The 18,311-nt window shown below is 55.4% G+C and overlaps 1 protein-coding gene across 5 annotated transcripts in view; it reads left to right on the top strand.

Annotated features, from left to right (window-relative positions):
* KCNAB2 (potassium voltage-gated channel subfamily A regulatory beta subunit 2) overlaps nt 1-18,311 on the top strand; it is a 98,074-nt gene that overhangs the window by 49,693 nt on the left and 30,070 nt on the right. For 2 of the 5 annotated variants that reach the window (XM_007453276.1, XM_007453277.1), the window contains exon 1: nt 4,439-4,656. The exons of 2 other annotated variants lie outside the window; for them this stretch is intronic. In XM_007453276.1, the coding sequence (XP_007453338.1) occupies nt 4,439-4,656 (218 nt within the window). Of the gene's footprint in view, nt 1-4,438; nt 4,657-16,218; nt 16,431-18,311 lie in introns of those variants that run through there. One more of the 5 variants, XM_007453278.1, reaches the window with a different exon arrangement.

The following is an 18,311-nucleotide window of genomic DNA, read 5'->3' on the forward strand; positions in this document are numbered from 1 at the left end:
AAAGAGGCACGCTCGTGAATAATTCAGCCTCTTTCACTGAGATGCAGACGCCCTAATAGGACTAATGGACTCACTGCCTCCAAACCCGACCCTTGTGGGACTTTTTCACCAATTGCTTCTGACGTTCTGCAGTGACACTCCCTAATGAAAGAGCTGCTGCACCAGCTCCTTAAACGCCTTGTGAACCCTAATAAACTAGACTGTGTCCCTTTTAACCAGCAGACGCCAGCGAGGCAGGTGAGTGGTCCCTTCACCCCTTCAGCTCCAGGAGGCAAGTGGCAGCTGCCTTCTTGCGGGGGGATGCTGCTGGGGAACAAGCATCCTGGGAACAGAAATGACAGGGACAGCTTTTGGGGATGCATTTGGCTGATCAGAAATTAGACCCTCTATGTGTTTTCAAAGCGGAAAACCTCAAAAAAAAAAAAAAAAAAGCCAGCCCTAGGTAACCACGGGAGGGCGGAGGGTGGGCGTTCTGCCGCTTGAGCCTGCTTGCTTCCCAGCCCCGCTGCTCTCCCGTCCGGGGAGACCTGGGCTGCAGCTGGTACCCTGTCGGGTTCCCCACTAAGATCCAGCATTTTCAAGTCTCCCCCCTCCTGCAGGCAGCAGGAGGCTGGGTGCTGTCTGAAAGGTCTGTTTCGAAACATAGGCCTGAGAGAGCCGGGGGCTGCTTCTTTGGGCCTTGGTTTGCTGATGCTTAGCGAGCAAAAATAATTTTGTTTTTGCCCTGACGCGATGCTGTGCATTTTCGAGCCGCACTCCGGAATGATTTCGAGCCGCTGCCCTCCGTGCTCACGCGTTAGGAACTTAGGCCGGTTTCTCCGGTGTCGAGTCACGTGTCGCCGTTCAAAGAGACTTTCGGATTCCTTCTGGATCCCATGTCTCGTGCTTTGGTGGCTTTCAGTAAACAGACCTCAGTTCAGGAATTCCAGGTGGAAGGCTCTTCAGCAAGGTCGCGATTCCCATGGACTTAATGAGGTTAATGTCTCTTTCCATTTTCCCATGTCACGCGGTTCATTCACGTGAATTCCCCAGACCCCCGTCCACAGGAATAGATTTGCAAAAGGCAGGCCCCAACACGGGGGGGGGGGGGACCCTGTAGGCTCTGTAATTAGTGATGGCTATTAAAGAGGGCTGATTTTTCCTGAGATGGGGGGGCAGGATGGCAAAGAGGAGCGAGTGGTCGGGGTCGCTGAGAAGCCAGGTGGCCAAGGCAGGAGCCCCAACAAGGGGAGTCTTCGAGGGGCCCCTCACCCAGGGACCCAGCCCTGCTCGCCTGCAGGGGAAGCCGGCTTATTACGCTGTCCTCTCCCGCTGGACAGCATTGGTGACGGTCCGAGTCCCTCTGTGTCCTTCCTCCCCCACCCTCGAGGACCTTAGGAGGACGAACGCCTCCCAGCCCCTTCCTCGCTGTGCTCGGCCCTCCGGTCACAGACCCCCTTGTGGGCGTCAGACCCTCACCCTCCACCCCGGGTCAGGGGCCACCGTGCTCGCCCACGGCCCACCCCTCCTCCCACGAGTCGCCTGACCCAAGCCTGCCGTGCGCCACCAGGACCCTCACGTCCAGCAGGAGGCTCTGGGCTCCCTCCATGCGGCTGGTGGCCCTGCCCCACCCAGGGGCCCCTCCCAAGGCCGCTATAACTCGAGATGAGGAGAGATCCCAGGCAGGAGGGACCCCAGCCCCACAGAGAGGCGCCCTGCAAGTCCTGGCCGCACCCACTGCACCCATCTCATTAGGGATGTGTGTCTCCGCCAGAGCGGGGGCGATGGCTAACGTCCACATTTCACCCTACACGGCTCCCTCGAATCACTCAGGCCCATGTTCACGTGTGACCTCTGGAGAGGCCCCCGCCTGCCCACCCATGTCCCCTCCACCCCGTTTTGTGTATTTTGTCCTCACGCCACTTATCATAACTGGTGCCAGGGTCCACACCTCGTGGTTGGTGGCCACCTCCCACACGTGGCATGCTCCCACGGTGAGGCCAGCCCCTGTCCAGTTTTCCAGGCCGGTCCCGCGCAGCCCGAGGCAGCCTGCACAATAGGCCTCTGCTCATCCCACTTCACAGACGTGGAGACAGGCTCGGAGCGGTCCAGGTGCCTGCCTGGGTCGCACCGAGTGGGTGACACACCCACTGGACAGGGCTGCCCGTGTCCAGAAGCAGGGCACTCAGCCACACTGTCATTGCAGTTCTGGGGCCAGGGCTAGATTTCCAGAGCCAGATCAGACCAGGATTGCTTTTTGCGGGTAATGTCTTGAAAGCTCTAATGGCTATTGATCTCAGCCTGGCTGGGCCTGGCTGGGAACCGTCACGTCTGAGGTGGGTCCGGCTCTTCGGGAAGCACCCCTGTAACTGCTGCTTGCCCGGCTGTTCCCTCTGAACACGGACCCCCAGGGAAGCCAGGACTGGCCTGCTTTTGCCCCACGCAGGCCACACAGACGCCTTTGAAGCATCTGCCCGACGGATAGTGGGCAGTGTGCATTTGGAGGGGAGGAGGGAGGGAGGGAGCTGGCGTTGCTGCCTGTGGGCATCCATGGTGCCACGTCCAAGGTCAAACCCACCCACCCCCACCGAGCCTGGGTCCCCTCTGCTGCCCCAGAATGATTCTCCTGGAAGGTGGGTATTTTTGTGTCCTGCAAAAGCATCCCTCAGAGACCTTAGTCCAAACCCTTGGGGGATGTTAGAGGTTCTGGGCCCCCCTGTGGGTCTGAGCTATTGTGATGCAAGTCCTGGCCCAGGAGAAGGCAGCCTGCAGAAAGCCTTGGCCTGAGTCAGGGGGCCAGCCCAGCCCCTCCAGGTGCTGGCAGCATGGCCAGGGAAACACCCAGTCACTACTTTGGTAGCTGAGGATGCAGCAGTGAAAGTAGATGGAAAAGTCCCAGCCCTCCTGGACCTGACCTTCACGGGGGTCAGATGCACAAAACAAGATGACTAGACAGGACAGAAGCACGTTGTCAGGTGATGATACCTGCCATGGAGAAAGGGGGATATGAACTGGGGATGGAGAGCTCACCTGAGGAAGGACCAGCCCAGGCGACCCCAGCGCCCTCTCCGCCCTAGGGACTCTGCAGCTGCCTCAGCCCCCAGGGCAGCCTGCCCAGCCCTTCCCAGGGATAATGGAACTTGTTTTCCCTTAGGGCAGAGGTGGGGACAATGCTGGTTCCTCCAGTTCTCGGGCTGGGCTCCAGGGTCCAGCTGACCCCAGCTGAAAAGACTCATCTCACCTCGATGACCGTGACAATTCTGGGGCCACGGTGCAGGCATCTGGGCCGGGGCAGAGGCCCTTGGTCAGCTGTGGGGGGCGGAGTGGGGGGGAGCCCCTGGATTGTAGAACAGCCCTGCCCCCTGCGGCCGTGTCCGCGTTGCCCAGTCAAAGCCACTGCAGGATGTGGACGCACAACTGTGATGCCGGCCCTTCACTGAGCTACTCACGTGTGTGCGTGAATTGACACAAGGGCAGCATTCTGTGCACACACGTGTTCCCCTCTCCTTTCCTTTCTTGATGCTGTCTCCTGGGACTCATTGCCTATCAGTCCACGTGGAGACACCTCACGTGGCTGCATAAATTTCCATTCTATGGATGAGCCGTCATTTACGTAACCGATTTCCTATTGATGGACATTTATGTTTTTAGTTTCCAAGTGTAATCATCCTTTCAGATGATGATTTAGCAATGGTTCTTAACATTTAAGCTTTGCAATTTCCAAACCTGTTCCTTCCCCCGCTTCACTCCCTCCTTAAATGCATCCGCTCAGTATTTCTATTGCAAAAACTCATGGATTGTGACATAATTACTTTGAACATGGAGCCCAAAGAACTGTGCTGGTGCAACGGCGCTTTCTACAAGCAGAGAATGCACATGTGGATAACATTTCCCTTTACCAGGCTGTGAACCAACAAATAGGGCCTTCCTGGGGGAGCGATGTCCCCTGGCAAAATCACACTGGGGTTTGCTTCAGCGACAGGTGTGCTTATGCTGCTTACCCGGACGGCCCTGTACATGGTTTTACCCTGGGAGCCCCTCCAGGGGGTGCCGTGAAGTTTTCCACTCTGGGGGCCGGACTCTCTGCATGCTCCTGCCCCCTTTGCATTTGGAGCATTCTCGGGGGGAATCTCCTACCTGGAATGCAGCTTCGCCTGTGCTTGCCTCATGGGTACAGGGGCAGAGGGGGTGGCTCAGCCAGAGTTCCCGGCCAGTGCAGCTTTGAGGACCAAGAATCTCAAGCCAAGAGGTGTTTACATTCCGGGGCCGGGCCCTGTCCCCAGGCGCCAAGAGCCCTTGGTGCCCGCTCTATCTGGAGGACATGTCCCTGCCGCAGCCCCTGCCCCAGCCCCAGGGCCAGCGTCCAGCCTGGGCACCAGGGACAGCGGGATGTTCTCTAACCCATCATCACTCGGCGTTTCCCATCTGGACAGCAGCAGCTCCTGGGCCGGGTGGGACCATGTTGTCCATGACGTACAGCGAGAGCCTGAGGAGTGTGGTCGGCAGGTGTCACTCAGACTGGGCCCTGCACCCCGTCCGCCAGGCCAGCACGCTGGAGCTGCAGCAGCTGCGGGAAGTGCGGGCAGCAGCCCAGGCCAGGAACATGGAGAGCTTCCTGCGCATGCACGGCCTCTCCCTGGACAGCTGCACCGCCCGGTGCACCGGCATGAAGCACCGGTAAGAGCTGGGCTGGGCGGGGACAGGAGGAAGCCCCCTGGCTGAGGAGGGGGCCGAGGCAGGGGCTGCGAGAGGGATGCAGCCCAGGAAACGGGGTAATGGCGTCACTGTCAACTGGGGCAAACTCCTTGGGGTTTAAGAATGCTGACCTGGGCTTCCCTGGTGGCGCAGTGGTTGAGAGTCCGCCTGCCGATGCAGGGGACACGGTTCGTGCCCCGGTCCGGGAAGATCCCACATGCCGCAGAGCGGCTGGGCCCATGAGCCATGGCCGCTGAGCCTGCGCGTCCGGGCCTCTGCTCTGCCACAGGAGAGGCCACAACAGTGAGAGGCCCACGTACCGCAAAAAAAAAAAGAAAAGAAAAGAATGCCAACCGCATAGGAACGTATAAAAGAGGAAAATGAGAGTCTGCATAGTCCTTTCCTCCAGAGATAAGCACTGCTGCGTTTGGTGTATCCTCCATGGGAAAAGAGTATGGTTTCTTGAAAAAAATTTTGCAGCAGGGGGTAAACATACTATGTCATTTGTCTTCTTGCCGTGTCATTTGTCGTCTTGCCGTGTCATCGGGACACATTAATTATCAGGGCTTGACTAAACACAAATTAGGGGAAATCCCTCAATTCATCGTCTCTACCAACAAATCCATCCCGGCACCAGAAACCCATGCGAGGTCCTGGGGACCAAGATGTGCTTAAATTGGGCTGTCCTCGTGGGAAGTGGCCTCTGAATTGGTTGCTGTAACTACGCTTGTAACTGTGACTAGCAAAGGCTGTGGAGTAGGTGTCCCTGTGTTCTCGGATGCGGGCCTGGAGGGTTTCTTCTGAACCTCAGAAAGACATTCTGTCTAGCTCGCTTGTCACTGAAATCAGCATCTGGGACAGTGCTCTGACCTGCCCACTTTCTCCTCTGAAAGCCTCCAAAAGTGGCCAGAGAGCCCCAGAGCTGGCGCTTGAGTTGATAAGTTACATATACGAGGCTTTGTTCCTGTGCCTCCCAGGGACAAGTCCTGGCCAGAGCCAGTTGGCCAGAAGGGACCCCACCCACCCACCTAGTCTATGTACAGTTGCCAGATTTAGCAAATAAAAATATAGAACGCCCAGGTAAATTTGAATTTCAAATAAACAACCAGTTTATGCCATCATCAGGACGTAATAGCAGAAGTTATTCGTTGTTTATCTCAAGTCCAGATTTAAGTGGGTGTCCTATATCTGATTTGCTTTCCGTCTACCGCAGGCCCCAGGGGTTATCTGGCTGTTCTCTGGAGAGAAGAACAGAGACCAGCCGTGTTGCTGTAACATTTTCTCCTGTGGACAAGTGTTTGGATCTTCAGCATGAGGCTGTCATTTAAAGATATAAAGCACTTCTGGGCTTCCCTGGTGGCGCAGTGGTTGAGAGTCCGCCTGCCGATGCAGGGGACGCAGGTTCGTGCCCCGGTCCGGGAAGATCCCACAGGCCGCAGAGTGGCTGGGCCCGTGAGCCATGGCCGCTGAGCCTGTACGTCCAGAGCCTGTGCTCCGCAACGGGAGAGGCCACAACAGTGAGAGGCCCACATACCGCCAAAAAAAAAAAAAAAAAAAAAAGATATAAAGCACTTCTGCCCTGAGTCCATTAGATGGCAGGATTCTTAAGGCTTTGCATTATAAATCCAGTTGTAAAGGAAGGACAAAGGGTCAGCTAGTTTGGCCTCGAGGATCTCCTGATTCTGATGGAAATTTCTCAAGAAGGAGATGAGGGTCTGCATTTTTTCTTTTTCTTTCTTCTTTTTTTTTTTAAGATTTTTTTGATGTGGACCATTTTTTAAAGTCTTTATTGAATTTGTTACAGTATTGCTTCTGATTTATGTTTTGATTTTTTTGGCCTTGAGGCGTGTGGGATCTGAGCTCCCCGGCCAGGGATCAAACCTACACCCCCTGCACTGGAAGGCAGATTCTTAACCACTGGACCACCAGGGAAGTCCCTGCATTTTTTCTTTTTTTGGCAAGTCATTGATACTTTTCATTAATTCAGCAAATGTTTACTGAAGATCTATCTACTTGGCTCCAGGCAACAGGCTTGCCAGATGCTGCATGAACAGGACAGACAAGGTCCCTCCCCACCCCGTTGGACATTACATCCTGCTGGGGGATGGCAGAGGAAAGGCAAATAAATGCCTAAGAGAGTCAGGGAGACCAGGGGCAGCTGAGACCCCAGCCATCTGAAAGGAGGACCAGTTGAAGACATGGAGAAGAAATTTCCAGTCCGAGGGGACAGGGGCGCATGTGAGAAGGCCCGGGGCCAGAGCGAGGAAGGCAAGTAGAGGTGAGGTGGGGTGGGCAGGGGGGCCGGAGCCCGTCCCCCGCCCCAGGGAGACCTCACCTCCCTCGGGTGTGGATACCATTTGTGATGGAGGGGGCACTGGGGTGAATTTTGTCCCCCCAAATTTCATCTACCCAGAACCATAGAATGTGAGGCTATTTGGAAATAGGCTCTGTGCCGATGTAATTAGTTAAGATGAGCTCACACCGGAATAGGGTGGGCCCTAAATCCAGCGCCTGGTGTCCTAATAAGAAGGCCCAGTGAAGACGCACAGGAAAGAGGCCCTTTGGTGGTGGAGGCAGCAGTGGGAGGGACGCGGCCACAAGCCAAGGAACCACGGCCACCAGAAGCTGGCGGAGGCCAGGATGGATCCTCCCCTGGAGGCTTCAGAGAGAGCGCAGCCCTGCCCACACCCAGATTTCAGCCTTCTGGCCTCCAGAGCTGTGAGAGAGCCAGGTTCTGTTGCTTGAAGTCCCCCCAGTTCGTGGAACTTTGTCATGGCAGCCCCAGGACCCGAACACAGCCGGCGGGTGTGAGTACTGGAACAAATCTCTTATTTGCCTGACACCCCAAGGAAAAGGTCTGTGTCCCATCTGAAACATGCTGGACTAACTGTGGGGCTGAAACACCCTGGGGAAACTTGCTTCCCAAGGAGCAGAGTTGACAAGAAAACCACTTGAGCCTTTAGCATTTGATGGGCCAGATGTCGCCCCCGTAGGGCCCGCCCTTTATCTGATGGATTTCATCTTGCTGTATCCAGGGGGTTTCGGTTAACTGGGAAGAGGGCCTCGGAAACCACGACCAAGGGTTATTAAAGATCCCAGATAGATGCCGTTCCACGGTTAATGTTCCCGGCAGCAGCTGGGCTGGGACTCAGCTAAACCTGGTCTTAAATATTAATATAAAAAAGATAAAGCCTCCAGATAAGTGCTGCTCTGTGGAGCAAGGCGACAACGTACCACGGGCCCAGACACCATATCAGCCGACCTGAGCCTGCAGCTGGGGGAAAAGGCTTTCTTGTTAACTTTTTCCATTTTTTTTTTAACTGTCCTCAACTCTTGCTGTTTAAAAAAAAAAAAAAAATGCACTGAATTTTTAAATATACACAGTCCCTGTGTAAGCTCCCCTTCCCCATGTCCACCTGACTGTAGTGATGGAGGGTCTGGAGATGTGGCCTGAGACAGGGCAGCAGCTGTGGCCTTAGGCCGGCCAGAGGCTGTGACCTGGGCCCAGGCAGTGCCAGTTGGACACCGGGCCTGGTTCAGGTGTGTTCCTTGTCAGCTACCCACGGCATCGGGAATGAACCCAAAGTCCCCACCATGCCCTGCGCGGCCCATGGTGTCTCTGATTTCGGCTTATACACCCTCCCTCCCACTCAGGATGCTACCTCCTTCCTTCCTTCCTTCCTTCCTTCCATATCTCAAACATGCAAGCTCATTGCATCCTCAGGGCCCTTGCACATTCTATTCCCTCCCCTGGAAGGTGTGTCCTCCAGATTTTCACAAGGCTCCCATCATCACATCTTTGGCCTCAAAGAGACTTTCCGCACCACCCAGTCTAAATAAATGCCCAGTGAGTCATCCTCAAGCCCACTGTCCTGTCTCTCTTACCTTGTTTTTGCCCATCTGCACCCCACTGAGAGCACAGCCTCTGTCTGTTCCCAGCACCTAGAACATTTTGAGCCTCTGTAAGTATTGCCTGGGTGGCGTTATGTGGCCTTGGTCTTAACCCACTTTTCAGAATATTCCCCTGTAAAGTATGTCTCCTTCTTGCTGCTTCCTTGGCGGCAGGACTGGAAGCTGTGTCTGAGACTCTCTGATGCAGCCCGGAGGGTGGGGAGCCCCGGGCAATAAGCCTTGGTCGTGAGCTTCTGGTAGGGCGGGCCATCCTGCGTGCCTGTGGTTTTTGCCTCTAGATCGTAGCCTCTTACCACGAGCCTCTTACAGGAATCACGGGCAGTATTTGATTTGTGGTCAAGTTCATCGAACAGACTCTCCAGTTGCTCTTTTATTCACAGGAGGTCAGTCAGGGAAGACTTCCTGGAAGAGCTGGGAACCCAGGTGTGTCTTAAAGGATGGGTGGGAAAAGGAGGAAGAACAGAGTCCAGAGAGGGACGGTGGGTGGAGCAGTGCAGGTGGCCAAGAGCGGGGCCGGTCCACCCTGAGACAGTCCTAAATCAGTGTCCTGGGACTGCCGTAACACAGCACACAACGCAGTGCTCAGAACAGTAGTTGTCTATTCTCACATGGTCCAGAACCCAGCAGTCTGGACCTGGAGTCAGCAGGGTCACCCTCTCTCTGAAGGCTGTAGGGAAACATCCTTCCTTGGCTTTCTTTTTCTTTTTTATTTTTCACTGGAGTATAGTTGATTCACAATGTTGTGTTAGTTTCAGGTGTAGAGCAAAGTGACTCAGTTATACATATACATATATCCACTCTTTTTTAGATTCTTTCCCACATAGCTCATTACAGAGTATTGAGTAGAGTTCCCTGTGCTATACAGTAGGTCTTTATTAATTATCTATTTTGTATATAGTAGTGTATATATATCAATCCCAATCTCCCAATTTATCCCTCCCCCCTCCTTTTCCCCCGGCAACCATAAGTTTGCTTTCTACATCCGTGCCTCCTTGGCTTTCTTTGCCTGTAGACACATCACTCCAATCTCTGCCTCCATCTTCACATGACTGTTTTCCCTCTGTGCATCTCTGTCTGTCTCCAAATCTCCATCTCCTTATAAATACAGCAGTCGTTGAATTCAGGGCTCACCCCCAATCCAGCAGGAGCTCAATCTTCACGTAATAATATCTACAAAGATCCTATTTCCAAACAAGGTCACATTCACAGGTGCCGGGAGTTAGGACTTGAACATGTCTCTTTGGGGTCACATTTCAACCCACAGCGGGTCCCAAGGGCTGACTCAACTCCTGAGCCTGCAGGGACATCACTGAGTATCCTGAGGGGAATCCTGGCCCCCCTGCCGGTACCTGTATGAACTTGGACAAGTCACCTGGCCTCTCTGTGTCTCAGTGTCCCCATCCGGAAAGCAGAAACTATAGTTACTTCCTCACAGAAGTGTCCTGAGGACTAAAGGAGATAATGATGGAACTTAGGGCTCCCGGCTTGGCTCCTGGTGGGAGAGAAACCCCAGTCTTGGAATCTCATGGGCGGAAACAATAGCACCTGGAAAGCAGATGGGAAGGGAGCGGGGAGGGAGGTGGCGAGACGAGCCAGTCACTCGGGACGAGCTGCCGTGCAATGATCCGGGGGTCCCTCGTGGGCCCCCGTGGAGGGCCGGCCCAGGACCGTGGTGTCAGCCGCCCATGGCCTGCATTTGTACCGGGTCTGCTTCTGCTGGCAGTGGCCACCGTGCTGGGGCCCAGCGGCGGTCCCAGGCCTGGAGACAGCCACCCATCCCTCTGCGGGTCCTGGGCCTCCGGCCCCAGCTCCCCTGCCTTTACAGGGACATAACAGCCTCTCCCTCCCCTGTGTCGGGCGGGGACGGGAAGGGCTGAGCGATCCTAACACAACTGCTGGTGCGTGGCTTTGTAACCAACGCACAGCACAACTCAGTGTCTCCCAGGCCCGCCTGGCAGCGGGAATCAGGGGGTCACCTGTTAGCAACGCGGATCCTCAGGCCCTGCCCAGAGATTTGGGGGATCCGCCCCCAAGAGGCTCCTCTGATTGGGCAAGGACAGGAACCCTGGCTGACTGGCTCTCTGCCGTCCACCTGGAAAGGCAGGGGTTGGCACAGCTCAGTCAGACCCGCAGATGGTGCCAGGCAGCGTCCCCACCCTCATCCTTTAATCTGGGGGTCTGAGAGCAGGAGCCTCCGCTGTGAAATGAGGACGGGCCCAGTGTTAGTCTCCCTTCCTTGACCTCTCTGTGCCTCGGTGTCATCCAGTGAACGGGAGCACCGCAGGGCCCAGCTGAAGGTTGTGGTGGGAACTTAGTGAGCTGCTCGCAAAGCTCTCAGCACAGTGGCTGGGGCTCAGCGGGCACCATGTAAGTGTTAGCGCTGTGGCCATTGTCGCTGTTGTTATGCCTCCAAGGTGCTTCTAAGGATGAAAAGAGAAAAGGTGCAAGAAGCGTTTACTCTGGCCTGGGTACAGCCACTTAGTACACGGCAGCAACTAAGAAGCAAGAGGGGCCAATTCATGGCTGACCTGCCTTCCTGCCTTTTAGGACGGGTAACGCTGGGCGTGACTGGGGCGTGAGCTCCCAAAGGAAGCACAGCCACAGCACTGAGCCCCCAAGGGGGCTTCCGCTCTCACGTACCAGAGAACACCTCCTCCAGGAAGGCCACCAGTCTGCCATCCTTTGCTCTCAGAAACCTCAGGGGCCAAGGACCTCCCATCCCACTGCTCCGTCAGGGTGGCCCCCAACTCTTCAGCAGCTGCCCCCACCTTGGGCAGGAAGTCACTGTCGAGTACAAATCAGGACACAACACAGTTGGGGCAACCTTACTGATACAGGGGAGGCACCCAGTCCTCTGCAGGGCACAGCCGAGGCTCATCCTCATTCCTGAGTTGCTGCTGCAGTCCGTGCTTTGAAAAGCCATCTTTAGGGAATTCCATGGTGGTCCAGTGGTTAGGACTCCCCATTTTCACTGCTGAGGGCCCGCCTGGTCCAGTCGAGGGGCACGGCCCCCCCAAATTTAAAAGCCATCCCTAAAACTCCTACTCCAGGCCTTGAGGCTTCCACAGACCTCATTCTGTGCAGGGAGGGTCGTGTCCCTTCCTACTGTGAACCTGTCACTGTCTTGGGGGAAGGATCTGGCTGGGCCCCAGCTTTCTTATCTCCCCATCCCTCAACTGGGACAGGTGGGGGGTGGATGCCAGGCACCACACAGGAAGCTTCTGTCCCGAGAAGCTCTCTTTGGTGGCACTCTATGAACACGGCAGAGCTTTTAATTGGGGTGGCTGCCCCTCTGATTAATCACAGCAGGAACCAGCTGCTTTGTTTTAACAATAGCAGGTACTGGAGAGGCAGAAAAAGAACCTAGAATCTGCTGTGGATCAAAATCAACCATCCACACTCGATGTTTCTGCGCAAAGCCCATTTCAAGTCGACCAGCCCGTGTCTGGGACTCACTTCTCCACCCAAACGTGTTTGAAAGGAGAGACCCTTTGGGGGTGACATTTAATTGTGGCAAGTTCGGGTCAAGGTCTTAAGCTTTCAGCTTTCCATTCTTGTCTAATTCTTGTGATTTTCTAAGAATATTATGAGTTGTGACCCCTGTCTGGGGCACATGAAAAATTACAGACTCTGGCCAGCTGTGAAAACCCACCTACCCGACTTCCCCTCTTGGCAGTTCTCTGCTGGACCCAGAGACACCTTTGTCCTGGATTCCCTGGGCGGGTTCTGAGGTCAAATGTCCATTCCCATCATCCCCACAACACGTTATAGTGGAATGGAGTCGGGGCTGGGGACTTTACCACCAGGCCAGGCCCAGGAGGTCCTGCGAGAGTGAAGGCTTGACTGCTGCCGAAATCTGGGAGGGCTGCTTCCTGCTGTGGCTCTCAGGCCCCTGGTATCACTGGGGAGGCTGAGGTCCGCGATACTGGGAGGAAGGAAAGGTTACTGGTGCTTGCGGGGGGCGGGGGAGTGCTTCACACTGCATGTACTATCTCAGCTGATGCCAGAGAGGTCGACAAGGATTTCAAAAGCAGAGAAATGGGAAGGGCACTCCCACAGGGCACAGCAAGAGTGAAGGCCCAGAGACTTTTGAAGTCATTGACATTTTTTTTTTTTTTTTTTTTTTGCGTTTTGGGGGCCTCTCACTGTCGTGGCCTCTCCCGTTGTGGAGCACAGGCTCCGGATGTGCAGGCTCAGCAGCCATGGGTTTTTTTTTGTTTGTTTTGTTTTTTTGTTTTTTTTTTTCTTGCGTTATGCGGGCCTCTCACTGTTGTGGCCTCTCCCATTTGCGGAGCACAGGCTCCGGACGCGCAGGCTCAGTGGCCATGGCTCACGGGCCCAGCCGCTCCGCGGCATGTGGGATCTTCCCGAAACGGGGCACGAACCCGCGTCTCCTGCATCAGCAGGCGGACTCTCAAGCACTGCGCCACCAGGGAAGCCCTTTTGGTAAGTTTTATTGAGATATAATTCACATACCACACACCCATTTAAAGCATCCAATTTAATGGTTTTAGTGCAAACAGTTGTCCAAAAGTCACCCATTTTTTAGAACATTTTCATCACCCCAAAAAGAAATCCTTCACCCACATTAGCTATCGTTCCGATTCCCCACTCCCCCCAGCCCCCAGCAACCACTAATCTACTTTCTGTCTCTATGGATTTGCCTGTTCTGAACATTTCATATGAATGGAATCGTACAATATGTGACATTTTGTGACTGGTTTCTTTCTCTCAGCATGATGTTTGCAAGGGTCATCCATGTCGTAGAATCTATCAGTATTTCATTCCTTGGTATGGCTGAATAACATTCTACTGTGCGGCTATAGACCACATTTTTTTAATCCATTCGTCAGTTGATGGACATTTGGATTGTTTCCACTTTGGGGCTGTGATGAGTAATGCTGCTGTGGACATAATGTGTTCAAGTTTTTGTGTGGGCGTATGTTTTTAGTTCTCTGGGTACATACCTAGAGATGCTGGATTGGGGGGTCAGGCGGGTGACCTTTTACACACTGTGGTGACTAAGTCTTTGTGGATCTCTCTTAAAGCTTAAAGCACCCCATCTGGTTAAGAGCAGCCCCGGAGGAATAGTAAAATGCTAGCCCTTGTAGGATCTGACAGTTTGCCAGAGCACAGAGAACAGTAGAAGGTGGGATGAAGCAGGGGATTTCCACATCCTCTCAGCCAGTGCACAGCACCACTCAAAGCTCCTGATAAAAACACAGCTTCCCAGGCCCAGCCCCGGAGCTACCGATTCAGTAGTTGTGGCCGGGGCCCAGGAATCTGCATTTGCAACAAGCTCCTCTAGCATCCTGGTCAGGTGTTGAGCATCCCTGCCGTGGACATGAGCTCCACGAGCCTGGGGAGGAGTGAAAGGCAGAGTCTTTGCCACCTGCAGCTCTTTGGCAGGCCTGTGGGCTTCCTGAGGGCCAGGACCTCTTGTCTTCAAGTAAAAGGTTCCGGCAGGTGGAAGGGTCAGCACCGCAGGCTGTCCTTCCTCCTTCCCGCCCCCCCACCCACCCAAGGGGCTCAGGGAGGGCCCCACCCTACCCTGAGCTCAGGGACCCAGGCCAGCCAGGCCCCGAGGTTTTTACGGGCAGGTGGAAGAGGAAAGGCAGAGCCGGCCTGTGGGTCCTGAGGGGCCCCACTGGCCTCCACAGGTAGCGTCTGCGAGCTGCCAGGGTCCCCGGGCAAAGGCACCAGCTCTGCCCCCCCCAGGCCTCTATGCCCAGGTCCAGGTCCCCACCTCAGGGGTGGTTCCTGCTGCCGAGTCAGGCCACGGGGAGGACAGAAGGGGTATTCTTACTGGTGGGGATGGGGGAGGGTCTCACACAGGAGTCTATCCTGACTCCATGGCCAGAAAGCCACTCCCTTCTGCCGAGGGACCGTGGGAGTGCTTCCCAAGGACCAGACCCCTGTGTGAGTGCTCTGCAGGCGTGATCTGGCCATGCCTTTGTGACCTGAGTTGGACACAAGAGCACTGAGGCTCGGAGAGGGGGGTCACTTGCCCGAGGCTGCCCAGCTCAGGCGCAGGGAGGCTGAGACTGGAACAAGGTTTTATTCTTAACTTCTGTGTCAAAAAGGCAGGGCCAGAGCTGAGAGCAAGTTCAGCCACCATCTACTGTGAACATCTCTGGGTGGATTCCTCTCTGGGTCCCATCAGAGCACAGGATGGACAGCCAGCAGGTGTGGAAGGTTCCTGCAGAGCCAAGCTGGGAGGGACAGCGTGGTCCTCAGGCCAGCCACCTTATTCTGTCAGTGGATACCCAGGGACCCAGAGAAAGCAGGACACCCGCCTGGATCACACAGAGAATTAGCAGCAGAGCCTGAGCTAGACCCCTGACCACCTGCCTCCCATCCACCATGCTTTCTCAGCCCTTCCCGCAGGGCAAGATGAGATCCAAAAGGCAGCTTTGGCCAGGGCCACCCTGCAGAGTGAGAGTGGCATGCTCGGGGTCAGAGGGCAAAGCCAGCCCTTCCTGCCAACAGGGGCATCTCTCTGGGTTTCAGGAAACCCGTGAGCTTTGTTCTGTCTTCATCCTGATCCCATGAGTGTGGGAAAGGAGGATGGGGTAAAGCAGGGGGATCTTCATTCATCAATTCATTCGCCCATTCATCCATCCATCCATTCATTCATTCACTCCAGAAGTATTTATTGAGCACATGCCGAGAGCTAAGTACCGTGCGGAGTGCTGGAGCTTCTCAGGTCTCTGGCCCCTTGACCCCGGGCTTCTTTTCTAACGTCACCTGCGTTGTTACCATCTAGACAGAATGGTCCTCTCTCCTCCAGATTTCTGGTGATCGGACTTCTTGTGCTGAACCCTGGTGGCAGCCCCACTTTCCTGGGTGAGAACCACCAGGGAACAGAGCTGGCCAGGCCAGCTGCCTGCACGCTCAGCTGTCCACCTGGCTGCAGTGCCTGCCTCGTGCGGTCCTGGCTGAGCAGCTGTTAGCCTGGAGCACCGGCGCCGACCTCCCGGGGATCGGCCAGGGCGATCGGGGCGGCTTGTGCATCCGCGTCATTAATAACGAATCACCTCCTGCACCTCCCATGCCTCTAGCTGGTCACCTCGTTAACTTGGTGGGAGTCCCAAGAGCCACAGTGCGCAGAGCCAGGGGTGGACGCCAGGCTCCCTCCAAGAGACTCGGGGAAGCCTGGAGAAGCAGCTGCTCCCCGAAGCCCTGGGCTGCCACCCGGACGGGAGGCGCCCTCCCTCTTCCTCCTGCTGTCAGGGGGCAGCAGTGCCGCTCATTGGTCGTGAGTTACTGGCAGCCCAGCCCAGCCCTGCCGAACACAGCTGGGCTGGGGGCTCGGGCGGACAGAGCCAGACCAGGGTGGGCAGAGGAAGGACCCGCAGAGAAGGGAGAGGCAATGGCATCCTCCCCACCCCTCGATTTCTGAGTTCTATCTGATCAGGTCTTTTCTAGCACATTTCTGGAAATTTCACCCCCTTCCCCTGGAGAGCGCACAGGCTCTTCTGCATCAGAAATCTGCACTCCTGAAGCAACACCTGGTGGCTTCCTCACCTTCTGGGATAAAGTCTTGTCCCAGGCGGAGCAGGGCTTCCAGGGGCAGGTGACTTCGGAGCCCGGAAGGAGGGGGGACGTGGCCAGGAGCTGAGCGCCGGAAACATGCAGGTGTCCTTCGTGTGCTCGGAGCATGGCCTCAAGGGCCGGGGCCCCGAGGAGCGTCTGGGCCGGCCGGCAGCCAGCAGCCCCAGCCTGGGCGCCCGCGGCCATTTCCGCGCGGTGGCCATGGTGGCCCGGAGCCTGGGACAGCTGTCGGTGCAGAGCCTCCTGAGCACAGGCGAGGCCAGCGTGATGCACCCCGGGATGCAGTATAGGTACGCGGCGTGGGGTGGCTGTGCGGAGCGGGGGCTGCCCTCCCACCCCCGTCCGGGGGAGCTTTGCAGATGGGGGGAGAAATAAAATCAAGGCTCAGGGTCAGGCTACAGAGGATGATGATGCCTTTCTTTCCTTCTGCTCATTTGTTTCCTTTCTTGGAAGGGGTCACTATAGCTGAGTGCCCCCCCGCCCCAGATTGGACGCCAGGTAAAGCTTCCTCTTTCTGGGAACCCCAGGGCACCGGCCACAGACCCCTGCCCTCCCCCTGGGCACACAGTCCCCAAAGATGCCCCGTGGGTGATCTGATGCCTTTGCAGCTAAGCCACCTTGACAAACCTCAGTTTAATAGTCAGGGATACTGGGTGAACCACGTGATGGAATTAGATCTTCCCCCCTCGACTGAGCCCGACCCCAGGCCTGGGCCCCTCTACAGATGGGGCTAATGCTCCACAGGGCACAGAGCCACAGCCGGAGTTCCCTGCTAAGGGCTCAGTCCAGGCTGCTGTGTGTCCCTCTGCTTCGGCCAGTCCCCACCTACTCTGGGTATGCTCGCCGTGACTAGTACGTAGAGAGCGTGCAAAGCACCAGTGTCAGGGGGCAGGGGCCTTCCTGCTGTTCCTTGTATGCCCCCCTTTCTCCGTCCAGGGCCTTGCTCGGGTGCCCGGTGGATGTACCCACGTGGAAAAGGAGGGCTGGCTTTGTACCAAGGCTCCGCGAGGGCAGGGTTGCGGGTCACCAGGCTAGAGGTCTAGCCTTACTCACTCAGGAGTTTCTCTTCACTTAGAGCCTTCAGAGCTTCGAGAATGGTATTCCTGGGGAAAGGGGAGTTCTTACAACAAACAGTCTGCATGAGCTGGAAAAGCTAAGTTAGGTCCCTGGTTCCCAACTCTGCTCTCAGTGACTCAAATCTCACAGGCCAGCCTCAGAAGAAGCCACAGAAGAGTCTGGTTGTGTTTGAGGAGAATGTCTGGGTTTCTAGCTGGTGTTGGTGCCAACTTGAAAAGTATTGAGAGAATGGATCTTTAACAGCTGAGCAGTGTGGCTTGAAACAAAACCAATGCCCAGAAATTGGACCTCATGTGAAGGAGCCGTGTCATAAGTCCCAGGCGTCCTTGAGACGAATTCTGGAATAACTGGGTCCTTCTGCGTCTCCACCCGCATCTTTCCTTCCTTGGTCCTTGGGGAACATTTGGCATTCTTTTATGGGCCTCTGGGCTACAAGGCTTTTGTTCCCGGTCTCTAAATTCAGTGAGGACCGTCCAGAGCAGAATTCTCTCTTCTAGAAGCTCTGGTGGTTTATAGCTTTTGTTCAGTGGGAATCAAAGGCTAGGAGTAAACAGAATCTATTTTTTAGTTTAGATTCGTGTTATCTGCTGGGACTTTTAAGTCAGTCCTAGGATATCAAAGGAGTTAGTACAAGTGAGACCATTTCCAAAAATACGAAGCACTCTGTAAATGGAAAATGTGGCTATTGACATGATTTCCCTCCCAAGCTCCTAAAATCCACTGAGGATCAGATATGTCAAGGAGCCTGAGGGCTTAAGATTACTGTGTGCACCAGTGTGTGTGCATCTGTGTGTGTGCACCTGTGAGTGTGCATCTCTCCGTGTGTGCATCTGTGTGTGTGCATCTCTGTGTGTGTCTGTGTGTGTGCGTCTGTGTGTGCACATCTCTCCATGTGTGCGTCTGTGTGTGTGCATCTCTCCATGTGTGCGTCTCTGTGTGTGCACATCTCTGTGTGTGTGCGTTTGTGTGTGTGTTTGTGAGCACACATCTCTCCGTGTGTGCACCTGTGTGTGCACATCTCTCTGTGTGTGCATCTCCATGTGTGCACCTGTGAGTGTGCATCCCTCTGTGTGTGCATTTGTGTGTGCACCTGT

This window comes from Lipotes vexillifer, unplaced genomic scaffold (genome assembly GCF_000442215.2).
Source record: "Lipotes vexillifer unplaced genomic scaffold, Lipotes_vexillifer_v1.1 scaffold575, whole genome shotgun sequence".
Taxonomy (NCBI): domain Eukaryota; kingdom Metazoa; phylum Chordata; class Mammalia; order Artiodactyla; family Lipotidae; genus Lipotes; species Lipotes vexillifer.